The sequence below is a fragment of the Eubalaena glacialis genome, chromosome 2 (assembly GCF_028564815.1).
Source record: "Eubalaena glacialis isolate mEubGla1 chromosome 2, mEubGla1.1.hap2.+ XY, whole genome shotgun sequence".
NCBI classification, from domain to species: Eukaryota; Metazoa; Chordata; class Mammalia; order Artiodactyla; family Balaenidae; genus Eubalaena; species Eubalaena glacialis.
This window is the reverse complement of record NC_083717.1, coordinates 24,199,926-24,221,180: the sequence shown is the minus strand read 5'-3', so window position 1 is coordinate 24,221,180 and position 21,255 is coordinate 24,199,926. Positions and strand designations below refer to the sequence as shown.

Sequence of the window (21,255 nt, the reverse complement as noted above, 5' to 3'; positions counted from 1 at the left end):
CTACTGCTTTGCCTTCTGATAGACGAATGGCTAATTTGCCTAGTTTGTCTAGTTCTGGGGAGGAAAAAACAGCAGTAAGATTAGTCTCATCAATACAAGAGAGAAACAACTGTCATTGTCTGTCTTGGAAAAGAAACCGTATCCTATGTGCAGTCTTACTGCTGTGGTGAGTTTAAGAACATCATGGTGGTCGTGATTTGTGAATGTGTGGGGCTCGATCATGAATTTGATTTGCACAAAGGGCTTACATCCTGGATATGGAATCTTAGTTGTAATAGAATTTATTCTGAAAGACTTAAAGGAAGATGATTAAAATATTAGAGATATTGACATTGTCTGAAGAGATCTCCTTGTATTTATTTCTTTTAAAAAATCCACAATATTACCATAGCCAGACCCTATTATGCTATTGTAATCATAGTTGAACTAAGAAGGGTGATTAACGATAGCAATTTATTGTATCTGAGGAGGAGAGAAAATAGGAGATGTTGTTGTTATCATAAATCATATCGTAAATAACCAAAAAGAAGCACTCAGAATGCTCGTGTAGTGTCAGCAGCCAGCCCTTTCAGGCACGCCAGCCCAGGATGTAGCCATAGAAACCCCAAAGTCATACTGTTATCTTAGCCTTGCTGCAGTTATGTGATACAACAGTATTAACATATAGATTAGGCCATTTATAATACTAGGTGTCATTTCAGGTTGGCTTGCTTATATAGCATTTTAGTTTTTTATTGTGCAGAATGTTAGTGAAATAGTGTTTTTCTGCAGGTCAGTGTATATATATAGGTATTTATAACACATCAGCTTCACTCTGCTATTAATTTATTGTGTTATTGATTGGTTGTACTGTATGAATTGTCATTGCCTAATTGTCTTGTCTTTGCTAGTCATTTCATTTTTTTAAGTAAATAGGTTTGTTTAGAAAATACCTACCCACTTATACATGTTGAGTTGTGTTTCAAGGGTCTAATTTCAGTCCCATTATAGACAGGACAATTTTTAAAATATTTTATGAGGGCATGTAGATGGGATTTGAAAAAAATTTTTGGCCTCATTTGGAACTAAGAGATAAAATGTTGGAATGGGTTGTTTTAATATTGCTGCTCTTCCTGCATTTCCCAGGCATCCAGTGTCTGCCTGTCATCCTCCAACTGCCCTAGACACGCCCCCCCAACAGCAGCAGCCCACCAGAGACTCCCCCTCTTGGCAGCACCCTGGGTTCCAGACCCTCTCCATCCTCAGCATTCTGTCAAATTACTTCACTGAAGTACCATTTACTCAGAGTCTCCTTACCTCAAAAAGTAGGATAGAATCATTCATGTGTCAGCTTTACAGTCTTAAAAATACTTTGGCAGCAACATCTTAAAGATACTGCCCTTATCCAAGACATAAATCAAGTGGTCGGAATGCCAAGCACTGTAGCATGTGGTCAGTGAGATATTTAGGGGCAGAAAGAACTCTGTCCTGCCCTTTAGATCATCGCCCTGCATGTGGAGATGGCCCTAATATTAGAGACCTTCAATTCTTCGAAGCAGGAGTCAGATGTCAATACTTGTGTGTGTGTGTGTGTGTGTGTGTGTGTGTGTGTTATTTTTTTTTTACTTTTATTTTTAAATTTTTTATTGGAGTATAGTTGATTTACAATGTTGTGTTAGTTTCAGGTGTACAGCAAAGTGATTCAGTTATACATATACATATATCTACTCATTTTTTTGTTTTTTAGATTCTTTTCCCATATAGGCCATTACAGAGTATTGAGTAGAGTTCCCTGCACTATACAGCAGGGTCTTATCAGTTATTTATTTTCTATATAGTAGTGTGTATATGTCAGTCCCAATCTCCCAGTTTGTCCCTTCCCACCCCCCCACCCCCCAGTACTTCTATTTTGCAGATGGGAAAACTTAGGTCTGAGAGAGTAAATGGGCTGTGCTAGGTCGAACTGTGGCTCTGGTAACAGACCCCAGATATAGTTTCCATCCACTTCCTCTCTAGTTGACCTTGGGATTTCTGTCCTCGTATCCCTGGATGTGGCTACGTATGTACCTTGTACTGATCCTTGCCACAGCACTTGAACTGATGGCCACAAAATGTAGTTGATTCTTCAGGATAGGAAGTCATGTCTTATTTGACTGTACGTTCCTAGGATCTAACATGGTGCTCCCTGCACTGGTGTTCACAAGGCACTCGGTAGGTGAGCGAATGATTGAATGATGAGTAAGGAGTGAATGAATGAATGTAAGTAGTATGGATTCACTTCAAGTAACTGGTTGTAATAAACATACCTAATATAGAAAGATGTTTTTTGAAAAATGTGCATTTTAAATGAATCCTTTCATCTCTGTTATAAAAACATCAGTGTGCATAAACTAATAAGACAGTAGGAAAGTTCATGTCATCGTTGCTAGAAATTAATTTCTGCATGTGTATTTCCAAAAAATTACAGGAAATCTAGTTTTAAATACATTTAATTTTTGGTGAAATATATGCAGATAGCATTTTATTGTCCCTACAGAGTTCAGTAGCGCAAGTATATTTTCTGCTTAAGATCATGAATCTGTGTAGTTAATGAGATAAAAAGCTTTCATGCCTTTACAATTTCCTTTTTTTCCTAATGTCCATGAGCTTTTTAGATTATAGTGTTTCTTTAAAGGCATTTATTATTCTAGTTAAAAAGATTTTTTTGAAAGATATTTTATTCTAAGTCAATATTTATAGTAGCTTAGAACTAACCCCTAAAAATCCTTTTGGTGTGTTCAGACCATATTGCCTTGTTTCGGTTTTGTTCGATAAGTTTGGTAAAGAAGTGCGTTTTGCTCATTACTCCTCCGGGAAATGTAGGGAGTGTGGATTATTTATTTGTGTCATTAATGAAGGAAAATTGGAATGGGGTTTGTATTGTCTCCCCCCACTCCTCTCAGTATTTGTGAAGTTTTAAAAAAAGATGGACCTGGGACTTCCCTGGCGGTGCAGTGGTTAAGACTTTACCTTCCAGTGCAGTGGGGGGAGGTTCAGTCCCTGGTCGGGGAGCTAAGATCCCACATGCCTCGCGGCCAAAACACCAAAACATAAACCAGAAGCAATATTGTAACAAATTCAATAAAAACTTTAAAATTGGTACACATCAAAAAAAAAATCTTTAAAAAAATAAACATATTTAAACAGTAGAAAATAAGTTCTTAGTTCTCTGGAAATAAAAAAATCTTTAAAATACTCCTCATATCGTAACATCACTCTTTTGACTTTCAAGCACAGCTTTTATTCTTGTGTCTATATTTGTGTTAAATTAGAAAGAGCTTGTGACTCAAAAAAATTTTTATACTATTTTTTTACACCTTTATATAATAACATGTCAAAAGATCAAGTATCTTGTAATATTAAACTTCTGTTAACCAAATTATATGCTATTTTATAGTAAAACTGTTTTCATGGATAAGTATAGGAAAATGCTAAAAACCATTTTTAGGATATTTTACAGATTTTTGGTGAATCATGCTCATTATACACATACACACAAGGAATACTTCATTGCTGTTCACCTGTAATCAAACTGAGATTAACCTTCAGGTGGGGGTTTGGGTGATGGTAAAGAATAAACCATTCAGTAGCCATCACATATTTATCTTACTCCAAACTCTTAGAACACAGAATTAAAATAACTCATGTAATAGAAAGCCAGACACTCGTTATGCAAAATCACCAATTAAGTCTGTGTTTGAGCAAGCATAAGCTAGATCAGTTGTATTCATTTGTTTGCATTTTGTAATATTTTAAAAATAAAATATATTCACTCAAGTGGAAAACTTTAATACTGCGGAGAATGGATTAATAAGCGTGGTACATTTTTACAACAGTGAAAATGAATGCACTACAGCTACCTGAATGGACATAGGTGATGCTCAGAAACATAATGTTAGGGGCAAAAAAGCTGAAGAACATTATAGTATGATACCACGTATATAAAGTTCAAAAACAAGTCACTACATACAAATGTGGTAAAACTGTACAGGAAACAAAGAAAGGACAGATATAAAAAGATGAGTAGTTACCTGGGGATGGGGGTGGGAGTGGAGAGAGGAGAGGATGAATCAGAAAGGAACCAAGGGGAGTTGTGATGATGATGTTAATGCTGTCTTCCGGAAGTCGACAATTGTTTTACAGGCATGCATTCATTATTATGCTTTATGCCTTACATGCACATCACTTATACGCTCTGCAATGTACCAGATAATTTCTAATTCAGAAAATTGTTTTAAATATTTTCACACTTTAAACATTTCACACCTGTTCTTATTAAAGCTTAAGGCTTTCTCTTCCAGCAAAATTCCCTTTTCATTTTGATTAATTTTGATGCTGCAATTGAAGCTTTCTTATAAAATCTTTAAGCGTAAGAAAATTGTAAATTAAAAATAAACATTTGTATATTTAAGTATTCCTAAAATCAGCTCTTGTAATAGTTTATTTTTATAATTCATTTATATTCCTCTAAACCACATAAAGCTTCTAGAGGCATACAAGTTAACAGCAGGGACTTGAAATAAACAAACAAACAAAAAGAAACCATAAAAATAAAATAACAGAAATGGAGTAATCCCTCCTAGCTTGTGGAGACCTCTTTGAATTAAGCTTTATGTTAAATTTTTCTCACTTAAATGTAAGCAACAACCATTAATTTTTAAAATATTTTTCTGAGGTACTTGAGCTCCAAATTCTAAATGAACCAGTCTGTTTTCTAAAGTATTTGCTGGAAAAACAGTCCAGTTTTCCATAGCCCAGTGTGACACACATCCTGCAGTTCAAATGCCTATGTGGTAGTCATCTTGCCAGTTCCAATTTGATAGAATTACACACTGGCAAAGTAGTACAGTCTTTAACACGATGCGTAGAAACCCAGTGCTGAGTTGAGCTAACAGTAGCGATGGGGAAAACACATGAAAGGAAACAGAGTAGAAAACAGTTCACAATTCTGATCTGGAGAAAGAGGGGAAAGTACAATGGCAGCCTGGAGTGATGTTTCTCACTTGGGTGACTGGATGGATGACAGTATTATTCTCGAGTAATGGTAGCAATAATTGTGTCTCCAGTTTGTCTTGTTCTCTGTAGTTTACAAAGCACTTTCACGAACATTACGTCTTCCCCCCTTAGTGCTCCTGTTGGAGGGACTTCCGCTGTGAGCCTTTGTTCTCGCTGCCCTCGTAAGCGTTTGACTTTGTTCTTGAGTCCTCCCCTTGAAAACTGTTACCCTCTTGATCTCTTTGACATCTCCTGATTTCTCTAGTGCCTCCTCTTCTCTTTATCCTTAGAATATCTAAACCTGACTACCCTGATTGCTCCCTTGCTGACATTATCCATTATTGTGATTTCATTGAGCGCAGCAAAGATTTCTGTAACACCCTGTCCGGTTTTCTGAACTTTAGTGTATCTCAAGGATTGAGCTAATTCATAATCATCTTCCTTCTCTATTTCTTTACTTCCTGTTTATATGAATGACTGCATTTCTCACTCACCAGGGCTCAAAGCCTCAAACCTGTGTTTGAATCCTTCCTCCACTCTTATACCTAATCACTTATCAGATTCTGTTCATTCTGTCTTCAGAATATCATCTGCCTCTTACTCGATACCGCTCTTCTAGTTCAGACCCTTCTTGTCACTTCCCTACATCATTTCATAACCCCTAACCTGTCACCTCTCCATTAGGATCCATTACCTCCCATCCATCATGTATGTTCCTGCCAGAGTAATTTTGCTAACATACACTCCAGTCATTTTTCTCCCTTGTCTAAAAATCTTTACAAGGTCTAAACTACCACTAGAATAAAGATCATGTTTGTTTTTCTGGAATTCAAAACTTCTAGGATCTGGATGTAAGCTTGCTAAACTTACTTTCTCCTATTTCCCATCTTGCACCCTACCTTCCAGACAAATTATTCCCTGGTTCTTATACAACTTCCTATGTGCACCCCTCCATCTCTGTGTCACCTGTTCCTACATCCTGTACTTCACCACTATCAGTCTCCACATATCCAAAATGCTACCTGAGTAGTCAAGTCTGTCCCAGATCTTTGACATTGAGGTATTCTGTTTCTCCTTTGAACTGCTATGGCACTTTATCTCTCTTATGGTACTAATCACTTTCCATGTGCTAGACACCTACATGGCGACTCCTGCTGAACTGTAAGCTCTTTTAGGTCGTGGTTTATTTCTGACTTATTTTGTAGCTCTTTCAGCCTTTATCATTGTGCATTACGCATGGTAGATGCTTAGTTAATATGTGTGGAGAGAAATAATCTGACCCCACAGCAACTCAGTCAAGTGGGCAGGGCAAGTAACGTTAGCCCCTTTTGAGAGGTCAGAAGACAGCCTCAAGGAGGTTAAGAGATTGCCTTAGGCCTGTTGCTTTGTGATGCCTGAACGCCTGCTGAAACACCGTCTTTCTAATGCCAAGCCGATGTGTCCTTCATGTCACCACACTGCTTCTCAAAGTGGCTGTCCTCAAGCCAGCGGAATAGAAGACATAAATAGCATATGAATTGTGTCCAGGTTGGAGATTTACACTTTCCAAACTCCAAGAATTAAAATATGTTACGAAGATTCTTTTAAAAAGTGTTCTTTTCTGTCATTTCTGAGGAAGGTAGTCATATAATAACCCATCTCTTGATTCTTTAAAATACTTATTTTTTAAATTTATTTATTTATTTTCCTTATTTTTTTGGCTGCGTCAGGTCTTGCGGCACACGGGATCTTTGTTGAGGCATGCAGGATCTTTCATTACGGCGTGTGGTCTCTTTGTTGCAGCACACGGGCGTCTCTCTGGTTGTGGCGTGAGGGTTTTCTCTCTCTAGTTGAGGAGTGTGGGCTCCAGCGCGCATGGGCTCTGTAGTTTGCAGCACGCGGGCTCTCTCATCGAGACACGCGAGCTCAGTAATAGTGGCGTGTGGGCTTAGTTGCTGTGCGGCGTGTGGGATCTTAGTTCCCTGACCAGGGATCGAACCCGCATCCCCTGCATTGGAAGGTGGATTCTATACCACTAGACCACCAGGGAAGTCCCCCATCTCTTGGTTTTTAGAGGTAGGTGTGGGTGTGTGTGTGTGTGTGTACACACGTGTACGTAAGAGGAGGGGGAAAACAGAAAGGCAGTATTTAGTCAAGTTAGGAAAAGAATTAATTAAAGAAGCAGAGGACAAACAGGAAATCCTTAGCAAACTCCAGATCCTGCATTTAGGGCCACACCACTAGAAAGGAAAACGGTTTGTATATCTCCTGTCACTGGTTGCCACTCTTCAAAGCACGACAACATGCAAGTTTGGAAGGTTCTAGAAAACTTACCACTTTACTCTCTAACAACTGTCAATAATTTCCTTTCTTTCTTAGAAATCATGTTTGAAGCATTGTTTTTATTTCTTAGGTTTTATATATATGTATATTCTAATAACACTTCATTTTTCTGCCTTTACCAGAAGAAGAAGAAGAGCAGGTGCCCACCGATGGGGGCACATCAGCAGAAGCCATGCAGGTTCCCTTGGAAGAAGATGATGAACTGGAAGAGGAGGAAATTATCAATGATGAGAACTTCTTGGGTAAGAGACCGCTGGACAGTCCGGAAGCTGAAGAAATGCCCACGATGAAGCGGCCACGCCTGCTAAGCACTAAAGGGGACGCCCTGGACGTGGTGTTGCTGGAGGCTCGAGAGCCACTCAGCTCAATAAACCCCCAGAAGATCCCACCAATGCTGTCCCCCGTCCACGTCCAGGACAGCACGGACCTAGCTCCTCCGTCACCAGAGCCGCCAATGTTAGCTCCGGTGGCAAAATCACAGCTGCCAACCGCAAAACCGTTGGAAGCAAGGTCGTTTACACCTAAAACAAAGACTAAAACCAGTTCTCCAGGGCAGAAGACTAAATCACCCAAAATGACTCCGTCACCAGCAATGGTCGGAAGTCCTATTCGGTCTCCAAAAACCATATCCAAAGAAAAGAAGTCTCCTGGACGTTCGAAGAGCCCCAAAAGCCCCAAGAGTCCCAAGGTCATCACTCATATTCCCCAAGTACCCATCAGACCCGACACCCCTAACAGGACTCCTTCAGCTACAATAAGTGAAAAAATTAGTAAAGAGACCGTTCAGGTGAAACAAATACAAACAGCCCCCGATGCTGGGAAACTGAACCATGAGAATCAGCCGAAAAAGGCCGTCGTGACTGATAAGACCATCGACGACTCTATTGATGCCGTGATTGCACGGGCTTGTGCCGAACGGGAGCCAGACCCTTTCGAGTTTTCTTCTGGATCCGAGTCAGAAGGAGACATTTTTACCAGTCCTAAGAGGATTTCAGGTTCAGAATGTGCTACCCCAAAAGCTTCCACTTCCTCCAGCAACTTCCCCAAGTCCGGGTCCACCCCTCTCCCTCTTTCAGGCGGAACTTCAAGTTCTGACAATTCCTGGACGATGGACGCATCCATCGACGAGGTGGTCCGGAAAGCCAAGATGGGGACCCCTCCCAGCGTACCCCCCAGCTTCCCTTACATCTCCTCCCCTTCAGTCTCTCCTCCCACCCCTGAGCCGCTGCACAAGGTATATGAGGAGAAACCCAAAGCGCCGGCCTCCACGGACGTCAAAAAGAAGCTGAAAAAGGAAATGAAGACGAAGATGAAAAAGAAAGAGAAGCAGAGAGATAAGGAGAGGGACAGGGACAAAAGCAAGGAGAGAAACAAAGAGAAGGAGAAAGGGAAGGAGACCAGCAGGGAAGCCAAGTATCCCTGGAAGGACTTTCTCAAAGACGGAGAGGCAGATCCCTACAAGTTTAAGATAAAAGAGTTTGAAGATGTGGATCCAAAAGCAAGATTGAAAGATGGAATGGTGAGAAAGGAAAAGGAGAAGCACAAAGACAAGAAGAAAGATAGAGAAAAAGGCAAAAAGGATAAAGAGAAGCGGGACAAAGAGAAAGCGAAAGAGAAAGGCCGAGAAGAGAAGCTGAAGGCTGCCCCAGCCCCCCTGGTCCTGCCCCCCAAGGACGTGGCGCTGCCCCTGTTCAGCCCCGCGGCAGCCGTGAGGATCCCAGCCATGCTGCCCTCCTTGACACCCATGCTTCCCGAGAAGCTGTTCGAAGAGAAAGAGAAGCCCAAGGAGAAAGAAAGGAAAAAGGACAAAAAGGAGAAGAAGAAAAAGAAAGAGAGAGAGAAGGAGAAGGAGAAGAAGGAGAAGGAGAGGGAGAAGGAGAAGCGAGAGAGAGAGAAGAGGGAGAAAGAGAAGGAGAAACACAAGCATGAGAAAGTAAGCACTTTATCCTTGGGGGCCCTGTCTGATCCAAGTTCTGTTGAAAGTGCAGGTGAACAAAGCCAGCAATTGTCTGTCTTTTTCGGATGTAAATCACCCACAGCTTAACTGGAAACACATCTGTAGTGCGTTTACAAAATTTAATTTTAATTCTCAAACCCATAAACTTGCCATCAACCCCCCGATACACTGGAAAACGTTAAAAATTCATAGGCCAAGAGCAATCTAATCACAGACCATCAACTCTCTGTTAACCACACTAATCTCTGGCAGTTTGAAAAGATCTGTAATCTTCAACTGTGAATAATATTTTTGTAATTATCAAGTCTGCAGCATACTAATTTGTACCCAAATATTAGATACCCGGAAAAGGCAGCACCCAGTTTTCTAAGAGCAGGTAAAACCATGGCGCTGTCCTAAGAGGACCGCAAGGCCTCTGGAGTCCTTGCTCACTGACTCAGTTTTTGTTTGGTGAGCCATTTTTGCAAGTATTTAAGGTTATGCGGGTCTTCTACTTTCTGTAGCATCTCTTATCCCTCTATTTTCTGCTTTTTTTTTTTTTTACAGGATTTTTAAAAATTAATTAATTTATGTATTTATTTTATTTGTGCCTGCATGCGGGCTTTCTCTAGTTGCTGCAAGCGGGGGCTACTCTTCGTTGCAGTGTGCGGGCTTCTCATTGCAGTGGCTTCTCTTGTTGCGGAGCACGGGGTCTAGGCGTGCAGGCTTCAGTAGTTGTGGCACGCGGGCTCAGGAGTTGTGGTGCGCAGGCTCTAGAGCGCAGGCTCAGTAGTTGTGGTGCACAGGCTTATTTGCTCCGCGGCATGTGGGATCTTCCCGGACCAGGGATCAAACCCGTGTCCCCTACGTTGGCAGGCAGATTCTTAACCACTGCACCACCAGGGAAGTCCCTCTTTTCTGCTTTAATAAGATTAGGACATGTCTCTGAGTATCTAGCTCATCTGGCAGCCTGGTTGGTGGGTAGAAACTAATTCTAAGTATTTTCCCACGTAAGTAAATCAGGCTTCCATAGAATATAGCCAAAGAAACTGCTGTGCATCATGCACTTTGTAGCAGCCAGGACCTCGATCCTTTGGGCACAAGATGCGACCTCTGCTTTTATAGCTTTGCTCTCTGTCCACAGTTCTTTGGGTTATAGTGGTTGACTTGTTGATGGAGAAATTTCTTTTAAACTCTCTTAAAAAGTGTCTAAGTGTCTGGTGCCATACGTACAGATCCTCAGGTAGCCTTTCCCTGCCCTCTGGAAGCATTCCTCTTTGAGGGTGGCTACAAAATCATACCTAGTAATTTTTTCCACATGATAAAATATGCTGTATTTGACCTACAGCAGCTCCATTATCCATACTTTTGCAGTGTTTTCCATTTCAGACTTAACTGGGAAGATTAGTTTAGCTGATGAGCTAACTAACCTCTCACATTTTTCTGCCTAACTTTTTTCTTTCTCTGTCCCCCTTGGCTATTATTCTAAAATGTAAGGCAGTAGAATGGAAATTCTGATATTAATAACTGAACATCAGCAAGTTAACAAGACACAGAAATCCAACTCTTTTTTCCATTTTTGAAATCACTTTATCATTGTGTTATTTTTCCGTGGTACCTGGAAGATTTTAAAGCACTTCCACGTACCTTAGTTTCTCCCCCGACACACCCGTGACACAGGTCCAGCAGGTATTATTATCAACCTTTATGGATGAGAAACAGCCTGAGTGACTTGTCCAAGATCAAGCTCACGCAACCAGCAAGAGCCAGGTCATTTACACACAGACTTACTTCCCGTTTTGAAATGTTTATGGCTGGTGATCCTGCCCGGCAGCGAATAGCCGCTTACCCATCGGGTACCTAGTAACTTGCCAAATGAGCCCTCAGCACATCAGAGTACTGTTGCTTTCATCACCGTCTCACCTCTGGAAAGTCAGTAGAGGTGTTTCAGAGGCCACTGTGAGCTTCAGTAAAGCCCATCAGGTTAGCTGGTAACAGCGGCCCATGCTTTTTCTCAGCACCTACCTGACTTTGGGAAGGACATGTCTCTCAGACCATCTTGGCTAGAGGCAAAGGGTCAGTTACGAGTCACACAGATTTCACCTAACAGAGGAATACAAGTCCTTGTATCAGTTTTGATGGTTATGGATCAGTTTTTAAAGATTAAAACTTACAAAAGTCAGCCATCAGGGCTTTAAAAATAATAAACATTATTGTCTCTGGAGTTAAACCTGAGTTCCCATCCTGACTTTTTCAGCCCTGTGAACTTGGGCAAGTGGCTTAGGTGAGGATTAAATGAGATAACATCTGAGACCTGCTTAGTACCATTTCTGGCACATAAGTAAATGCTGAATAAGTGGAGAAGGCGGTGATGGTGATGGCGAGTGTTATTATTCCATTTTGAATCAACCACTAAAACACAGAAACCTGAATAGAGGCGGCTGCTTCATTGGACCCTGGTGACTGACCTGTGTGTGACAGGGTGAGTCAGCTGTGGTTCCAGTGTTGAAAAATTATGTCTGCTTCCTGGGCATTCTTTTAAATTTTAGCCCTTTGCACAGCTAGGAAAGGGTAAATCTAGTGTAACCCGTGGGATGCCATTGACAAGGAGTAGAAATTGAGATATTAACTTAAACATTAGGACTTCTCTTTTTTCAACCCCACTTAATCCCCCTAAGTATCAAGCCATATGAGTAAATAAAAATAGACCTGAAATTGGGTTGCCTATGATCTAAGAATTTTCTTACATACGCACAGAAGACAACAAGAGTAAATCAAAACAAAAGTCCGCAGTCAGAAGGCCGAGGGCTGTAGTTTCCTTCCTCCTGCTCCTCCTCACCAGCTCACAGAAGCAGCGGTCATGGACATTGACCTGGATCAGCAAGCAAGGGCATTGTTTTCTTGTTGTTTTTTTTTTTTTTAATTTATTTTATTTTTGGCTGTGTTGGGTCTTTGTTTCTGTGCGAGGGCTTTCTCTAGTTGCGGCAAGCGGGGGCCACTCTTCATCGCGGTGCGCGGGTCTCTCACTGTCGCGGCCTCTCTTGTTGCGGAGCACAGGCTCCAGACGTGCAGGCTCAGTAGTTGTGGCTCACGGGCCTAGTTGCTCCGCGGCATGTGGGATCTTCCCAGATCAGGGCTCGAACCCGTGTCCCCTGCACTGGCAGGCAGATTCTCAACCACTGCGCCACCAGGGAAGCCCCATTGTTTTTTAATTAAAAGAAAAACCTCCCCATATTTACTTTACCTGCCTATAAAGTTTTTACCAGTCATACCCACTTTTATCAATACAAGAACCGATAAAGATCCCATTAATTAAACGGGAATCTGCATGGTAGATAGAAGGAGCCTTGGACTTTGGAATCAGGCAGATCTGAGGCAGGTGTTTTAGTTCCTTAATCCGTAGGCATTTCATCTTTATTTTTCATTTTATTTTATTTTATCTTTTTGGCCGCACCGTGCGGCATGCGCGATGTGCCCCGACCAGGGATCGAACCCGCACCCCCTGCAGAGGAAGCATGGAGTCTTAACCACTGGACCGCCAAGGAATTTCCCGGCATTTCGTCTTTAAAGTGGGATATGATAATAACACTTTTTTAAAAACTGCAGACAGTAATAGTTAACATTTATTGAGTATTTACTGTATGCTAAACACCATATGTAAGTTTAGTTCCTTATCACAACTCTGTCAGGTAGATACTGTAATTATTGTCACTTTAAGATAAGAATCTGAGGCTTAGAGAGATGAATAAACTTGCCCAGGATCACACACCCAATAAGTGGTTGAACGGGAACCGCAATTTCAACCCAGGCCATCAGTTGCTATAACTAATGTTCTTAACCACACTCCTTGCCTACATTTAAATTAAAAATGGATTAAGTGAAATAATTTATGGCACCTGGTTTGGTGATGCACCCTCAGAAGGAAAAATCGTTTTTCTAGTAGTGGTAATAATCCAGAGTGTGGCGATTTATGCACAGTCTTCTAATTCCCCTTTATGGGCAGTAATATGCATCAGTCAGGGTTAGGAGTCTGGTCTTTCATCTGTTTCAAGTAGAACCCAAGTAACTTTTTATGGAAAACATACTAAGAGCAACGTGTTAAACGGTCACAAAGTTGACCATAATAGCTTTAGCTGTGATAAACCTAATAGAAAATTTCAGAGCAGTTTAAATTTTTATTATAATTTTGTGTTTGTGTCAGTGTATGTATTACATGACTTTATTTCAAACCATGGCTGTTTTTACTTGTGGTATTTTCAGTAAAAATATAAATAAGAAAATGTCTCGTTTATGTTAGTGGAATTGAAGGTTCATATAACCTTGTATAGAAGACAAGCCAAAATCCATCTGTCGAACTTGGAAATATGTCTTTATGCTCTTATTGGAGTATGATCTGAGAAGACCTGGTAGAGTTTCACCCCAAAATTATGACGTCACAGACTGTAGATAAAAAGGCCCAATACTGGGCCTTGAAGAGCCTGGGCTTTGGCAGTCAGACTGACCTGGTTTTTGGTCTCAGCTCTGCCGCTTCTTAGTTACTCACCAGCCTCTCCTAACCTCTGACCCTCTGCTTCCTTCCCTCTCTCCCTCCTCCCATTCGACACCGGGAAGAGACCGCATCATTATAAAGTATGCTTTCCCTGTGTTTAAAAACAATAGTTTTATACGTGCTCTAAGAATATTTTGGCTTAAAAGGCTTTCTCTTCTGCCTTCTCATAGGAAACACTGAGTGAAGACTAGTTTGTGTCATTTAAGATACATGGACTCGGACAATCCAGTTTCTTTACAATAACCAATAATGCTGATAATCAACCCAGAGATAATTGGGATCTGTTTATAATGGAAAGCTCATACTTCTATAATGGAGTGCCCCACCCCACCCCCATTTTTCTCCTGTTGGCTGATGAATTGTTTTATTTGAGCTAACATTGGCGATTGAGTGAACTAACCCAGATGGTAAATGACATCAGCACACACTTGGTATTTAATGAGTGAGTACGCTTGGTCCTTGCCAGGCCTGGCCGACAGCTCTGAGCGGGGGAGACCGTTGCTCCTGTTCCTCAGTTGAGAAAACTGCACAGGGAGGTACGGTGACTTGTGGACAAGCTGTGACATGACCCAGGCCTGTCTGCTTAAAGCCCGTGGGCTTCTCAGGCCCACGATGGAAGCTGGTGAGGGGGATGAGAATGGCTCACAGTCTAGAGTAAAGGGCCATCGTGATTTTTAGAAAACTTTAGTCCCTGATCAGCCCATAGTGAGCTCCCGTTCAGCTGCCATATTTTAAAGGACAGGCAGTGGCGGTCCTCAAAGCTTGAATGATTTCAGTCATCAGAGCAATTAAAATGTCTCATGTGTCTCCAGTCTATCCCCAAATCCCTTAGCATCTGCCCCGAAATAATCTTTTATTGAACTTAAACAGTTTGTTTTTTAGAGAATGAGAAGTGGTCTTCCCGGTTTGTGCCTTTGACAGAAGGTCTCCATCGTCTTTCCTTTCTATGTAAAGTACTGTTGACTCGTTTCCAGCCTTTTCTCATAAGCTTTCATGATTAACTAGTGAAATGAAGGGTTTTCAGTAAATAAAATAACCCCAGTAAGAAGGGGGAGATATTCCCTCCTGTTTCTTATAACTATTTGTTCCAAGGGGAAGCCAGTAACTTAATGTTTAAGTGAGTATGTTTGAATTTATCGAAGTTTCCTGAAGTCCATCCCCAAGGCTTCAGAGGAATGAACTGGACACTTACTGAAAGCCCGAGTCCTGTTTCATTGTCCTCGCGGGATCCCACTTGTTTTACTTCACCACAACCGTAGATCTTCTGTCTGTTGAATATTTTAAACAGTCTATCAGTGTTAGACTATGTTTCTGAATGGAAATAATGTACAGACCTTCATCATTAAGAAAGACAACAGGATGGTTACCATTTGTCATAGTTCAGCATCTAAAATATTCGGTTTTTAAATTCAGCTTTTCACCAGTAGTATTTCTGGGTGTTTTTCTGACATATTAGCATAGATAGACATCTGAACTAGTGCTGGCTGAACTTGCTGCCACCCTACCTAGCACACATACATAGGTTTTTTGTTTTGTTTTGTTTTTAATGAAAGAAGTTTAACATTTAAAAAAATAGAAAGTAAAACTTGGCCAGATTATATTGACAAAGCTGCCCATTACCTTTGCAGAAAGTCCCTGTCAGAAGATAAACTTTAAAGCTGGAATGCATGAAAGAGTTCCAAGATAGAATTTAAATTTAAACTGATTCCTTATAGATAAGCTTTTTAAAAATCCACCTCTTTGCTTCAAGTCAGGATTTTAAAAATAAATTTCCCCTTTAAATCTCTTGAGCGATTTTCATTTTTTGCAAGGCCGCACTGCTGGTGTCCCGGAAAAATGGAGAGTTAGAGCTTTATCAGTTGGTGCCCTGAGGTATGTGGCAAAGAAGCTAAATCCTTGAAGATTAGCAAAAAAAATGCAGCACATGGCAATAAGGGGCTTATATGACTACTAGTATTAGTTCAGGTGAAAGAAGTATTGCTTATACATAAAACTGGACAAATCCACTGACAATGTATTTTTAGTTAGCTACAAAGGAGTCTTATATTACTGGACTTTGCCTCTTTGGTGAATTGGGAAGCTTAGTAATCCACTGTAAATGCTGTTCTGCGTGCCCCAATTCTCAGCATCGCTCTAAAGTACTGTTCTTTTATTTTAACCCTTACAAGCTCGTGTTTCCCCCAGATTTTCGCTTCATGCCATTAAAAGATGGCGGTAAGTAATTGAAGTCATTGTCATCTAGTTTGTTGATTGCTGGGATGGACACATGAGAAATTATTTCATGATTGTAGGAAACATCCCTGTGTTTTTATTTGGGTGGGCATTCAGATAAAGTTAACAAACAAAAGTCTGGTGAGAAATTTTTGTTTAGAAACTGTACTTTCTGTATCTACGTTGTTAGCATCCTTATTAGTCTTTTTCCGTGCTTGCTTGAATTTTATCTTTAAGTTAAATCTGCTTTAACTTCTTTAAGAATGAAATTTAACTATTAAATTTAACTATTTAAATTTAACTATTAAGTATTTAACTATTTTTAGGTAGGGTTGCAATATGTCCTGGTTTGCCTGGGACAGTCCAGTTTACACCTGTTACATGGTGTAAATAACATAGAGAAAAGAATATATTTTACAGTGTACCCTAGACATCTCACAAGTATATGTCATTCATCATAAAAGACATTGACAAAGAAACGAAATAGCTCCATGCAAGACATCAGCATTACCAGAAAAAAGGACTCAGAAATGTCTGGCAAAGAGTCACGAGTCGTATGGTAGAACAGAGGATGAATTTGGTGCCAGGAGAACTGGATTTCAGTCATTTACTTACTAACTTTGTAACTGGCCAAACCACTTAATCTTTCTGAGCCCTTAGTACATGTGAGTAATAATAGTTTCCACACCTGCCTTATAGAGTTGTGAAGATCAAATTGGATTATGTATATGGGACACACTTTGTGAAGTGCTATGCAGGTAAGTTATAGTTATTGTGTAGTGTGGTAATAGCAATGGACCAAAATACAATGTGAAGCATAATAATAGTGAAGAAGATTTTTTGAAAGGTAGGGCAAACAGCTTTATTTTTTAATAGAGCTTAAGAAAGTGTTATTTAAGTGCTTCAGTAATAGTATTGTGGGTTGAAGGAACATGGAATATTACTCCCAATACTCAGGTCAATTAGGAGTGTGTGACCCTAAAATTTTTTAGAATTGAAGAAATATAGGAACTTTATATAATTTTTTATTCTCTGAATAAAAAAAATTGTATTCAGTCCTAGTTTTGCTATTTTTGTGACCTTAAAACAGAAAAGGAAAAAGAAACAGGAAAGAAAGGAAAAATGGTTGCTTCATGTATGATCAGTTTCTCTGTAAAATGGAAACCATACCCCAACCGGTTTGTTAAAGAACCTAAATGAGAACACCTGGAAAAGAACCAAACACAATGCCTGGCAAACGTTAAGTGTTTTATAAATGTTTGTTTTGTATATATTTGTTTATTTTCCCACAGATAACAGAATGGTGAGAAAAATATAGAAGTCTTAGTAGTTTACAAAATAGGCTAGACCACTGGTTTTCAGATTTGTTTAGATATGGAACCCTGTGTTCAAAAAAAAAAAAGGAGAAAGTGAACACAAAAATTTTCCATGGGTCTTGCTCTGCCCTCTCCCCAGTGACCCTTGACCCACGAGGCCTTGAGGAAAACCACTGGACTAAGAACTGGGCAAATAAAAGAGACATCTGCCAAAAGTGAGACCATTTAGAGGAGCAGGTTTTCATGGGGCCGTTAATAAGTTAAGATTTAGATGTAATGAGATGAAATCCTTATAGGATATTTAGCTGAAAATGTTCAGTGGGCAGCATTATGTTTTGGTCTTTGTTCCAATCAGTGCTGGTCTAGAGAGGGAGATTTTGAAGACATGCCATATTGAAAACTTAGGATTGAGGGAATTCCCTGGCGGTCCAGTTGTTAGGACTCGGTGCTGTCACTGCAGGGGGCCGGGTTCGATCCCTGGTGGGGGAACTAAGATCCCGCAAGCCACGTGGCATGGCCAAAAAAAAAAAAAAGTTAAAAAAAAAAAAAACAACAACTCAGGGCTTCCCTGGTGGCGCAGTAGTTGGGAGTCCACCTGCCAATGCAGGGGACGCGGGTTCGGGCCCTGGTCTGGGAGGATCCCACATGCCGTGGAGCGGCTGGGCCCGTGAGCCGCAATTACTGAGCCTGCGCGTCTGGAGCCTGTGCTCCGCAACGGGAGAGGCCGCGATAGTGAGAGGCCCGCGCACCGCGATGAAGAGTGGCCCCCGCTTGCCACAACTAGAGAAAGCCCTCGCACAGAAACGAAGACCCAACACAGCCATAAAAATAAATTAATTAATTAATTTAAAAAAAAAAAAACAACTTAGGATTGAAACCGTGGACATGGATGAGGTCAGTGGAGAAAGCATGGGATAACGAGAGGAGAGGACTTTGCTAGGGACAGGGAAGGAGCGTGATGAAGACCTCAGTGAAGAAACAGACGGGGCATTTAGAAAGATTGTCTAGAAGGAGTGGTTTAGTGGTGTGGTTGGGCCAGAAAGTAGAGTGGAGTTGGGTGAGGAATGAAGGAGAAATGGAGAAATGCAGACGATGAAGTGAAGACTAGAAAGTGTGAGAGGTCGTCAGCGAGAGGTTGAAGGGGAGGTAAGTTTTTTAAAGGATAGAGTTGAGCGCATTTGAAAGCTAGATGAAAATAATGAGTGGAACTGAGAAGTTGAAGATGCTACAAATGAGGAAGTCTTTTGAAGACTGGAGGAGATGGACTCTAGTGTAATTGTGAGTGCAGAGAAGTTTGTAGGGAATTGAAAGAATTCTGCTTAGTGGCCTCAGTATTTTTTCCTGTGGGGTTTGAAGGGCGAAAGAGGAAGGAAATCATGGGATGGGTCTTAAAAGCTGTAAATAATCGCTTCCGATTAATTTTTAAAATATATCTTAAGCACTTATGTGTCAGACCCTACGATAGGATCTGGGAAATAGCAATAAACAGAACAGGCATGGTCTCTGCTCTTAACTAGTTTAGCTGGGAATCCAAATAAGCAGATAGTATTAAAGGCACAGATGAAATTGGAGTTTTGATGGCAGAAGTTTGTACAGTTTTAAATATTTTCTTTGGAATTACTCAGTGCCCTAGAGAATGATTTTAGATTGGTCCTGGATGAATGGTGAAATGACCAAGAGGCAAGGGAGTTGAGGGTGCTTGCAGGATAAGTGGTTCATTCAACAGACATTGGTTGAGTACCTCCTGCGTACCATGCACTGTTCAAGAGAATGATCGAAGTCATAGATCTTGATGTGACGGGATTAAAAAAAAAAAAAAACTCAAGAAGGGGACAGGTAAAAACATGAAAAAAATGATAGATTTGATCAATGTGCAATATATTGATTGTATGATATACTATACTGAGCACTACGTTATAAATTCCTTCCCCTTTAGAACCACTGCACTGTTGTGTTATGATTTAACTCTTGAGCTTGAAATACATAAGTCAGTGGTTTGCACTAGTTGTCACAGTGACTAGCAGTGTCCTACTGGCATGTAGTTGTACCCGAGCCAGGGATGTTAAACATCTGGCCGTGCCTGGGACCACCAAGGAACCGTCCCACCAAAAATGCTGGAAAACTCTGATGTAGATAATAATTTGAACTGCACATCTCTTGTTCATTTTGTTCATTCAAAATGTCAATTGTTCTATATAGGATCTTCAAGCCAGGAATTGTGGAGAATCCCTTTAACACCATACTTAATTTGTGTATTCCCTTTCTGATTATTAGCTCAGATATTTGTGAGATCTTCAACTTATTCAGCAGTTATTGCCTTCACCATAAATCCTTTCTAAATAAATATGCTTTGTCTCGTACAATATTTTAGATCATTTTTCTACTAGCCAAAAAATGGAAGAGTTCAGTGTTGTAATTACACTTGGTGTGTCGGTTTTCTTTTATGACATTGTAAACATAAGATGAGTTTAATGTTTTTCAAGACCCATAAATAGATGCATTTTATCTTGTAGTGAAGCTATCACTGCATTTTTTTCTGTTTTTGTTAAGTCTGGCAGTTACTTAAACGTTCCACTGAATGACCCAGGTAACAGTTTCTGTTTAAAAATTCTAACAATAAAATCCAAGAAATTAGTCAAAACTAAGAAAATGCAGAAATAACTCCCATATTTACTAAAGTGTTTAAAGTTTATGGAATTTCCCATGTTGCCTGGTAGCCTTCAGTTGGGAAACGAAAACAAAATAGCCCAGTTTATCTTTACATCTAGCATTTTAGACACATTTGAAACTTAAAGGCTTATCAAGTTTGTGGAGATGAGGAAGTAGGAGAAAAGGGAGGAGGTACTTTTGTTGAAAAAAATGTATTTGACTCTAACGTAATATCTTCAACAGATAAAAGTGGAGCCAGTGGTCCCAGCCCCAAGCCCCGTGATCCCCAGATTGACTCTCAGAGTTGGAGCTGGCCAAGACAAAATGTAAGTACAGACGTTTCCGGTTAGAGTGCAATAGATGGAACTTAACCTTCACTGCTCCTTCCTAGTGGATTTGATTCTATAGACCTTTTCCCAGTGTGAATATGTAGTAGGGTCAAGCTGTATTTTGAGAAGTCTTCATTTTCAAATTTTTATTGGTTTCTTCCTCAGAGTTAATGCTTATTGCTTTATTCAACATATAGGATCCTTTGTTTTTTTGGGGTTTTTTTCTGGCACTTTTTCTCTTTTATAAAGACTAGCACAGGACATTGTTTCTGCATAGTTTGTAAGGCTCTGGTTATCTGAAAAATAAGAAACTATGTATTGAATGGACTGACTACCATGTTACACCCAGGTGGATGTAATGTTAAACCTTTTCAAGTGTGTGTTCTCTGTCACCAGGACAAAGAATGAAGATTCTCTTCTTGCTCAGATGGCACATGGTTTTATTCTGTGCATATAAAACAAGGATACTGCCAAAGGCTTGGTGAAACAGTATATAATAGTAACAACTGAAGTCTGAATTGTCTGCTCTTTTTTTTTTTTTTTTTAAGAGAGAACTGGAAATGTAAACCCCATGTTTACTGTTTATTTTCTTAATTTTCACGGAATCATCACATCCACCCACCATGCTTCAAAGTAAATTAGTTGGCTGTTTCTTTTATTCATTTTGAGGGAATGAATTAAGGCCTACAGTGCTATTATATGATCCTAATAGGGTAATGAAGCATTGATTTTTTTTTTTGTAAATCATGTTGAAAATCATTCTTCTAAAAATCATATTATACATCATTTAAATGAATTTTACGAGCTCAAAGTACAAGTTTACAACCTTATTTTTTACCAGTAAGCCTGAAAATGGATTAGTTTACATTGCAAACAATCAAATATTATGTAGAAAATAGGCTTACAAGGCATTTAACTTTCATTCAATTT

The 21,255-nt window shown here is 40.2% G+C and overlaps 1 protein-coding gene across 3 annotated transcripts in view; it reads left to right on the top strand.

Moving 5' to 3' along the window:
• The window catches only part of TAF3 (TATA-box binding protein associated factor 3), a 152,234-nt gene that overhangs the window by 105,071 nt on the left and 25,908 nt on the right, over nt 1-21,255 (top strand). For 2 of the 3 annotated variants that reach the window (XM_061181645.1, XM_061181643.1), the window contains 2 exons: nt 7,458-9,268; nt 20,240-20,322. In XM_061181645.1, coding sequence (XP_061037628.1) covers nt 7,458-9,268; nt 20,240-20,322 — 1,894 coding nt within the window. The remainder of the gene's footprint in view (nt 1-7,457; nt 9,269-20,239; nt 20,323-21,255) is intronic. The other variant, XM_061181644.1, reaches the window with a different exon arrangement.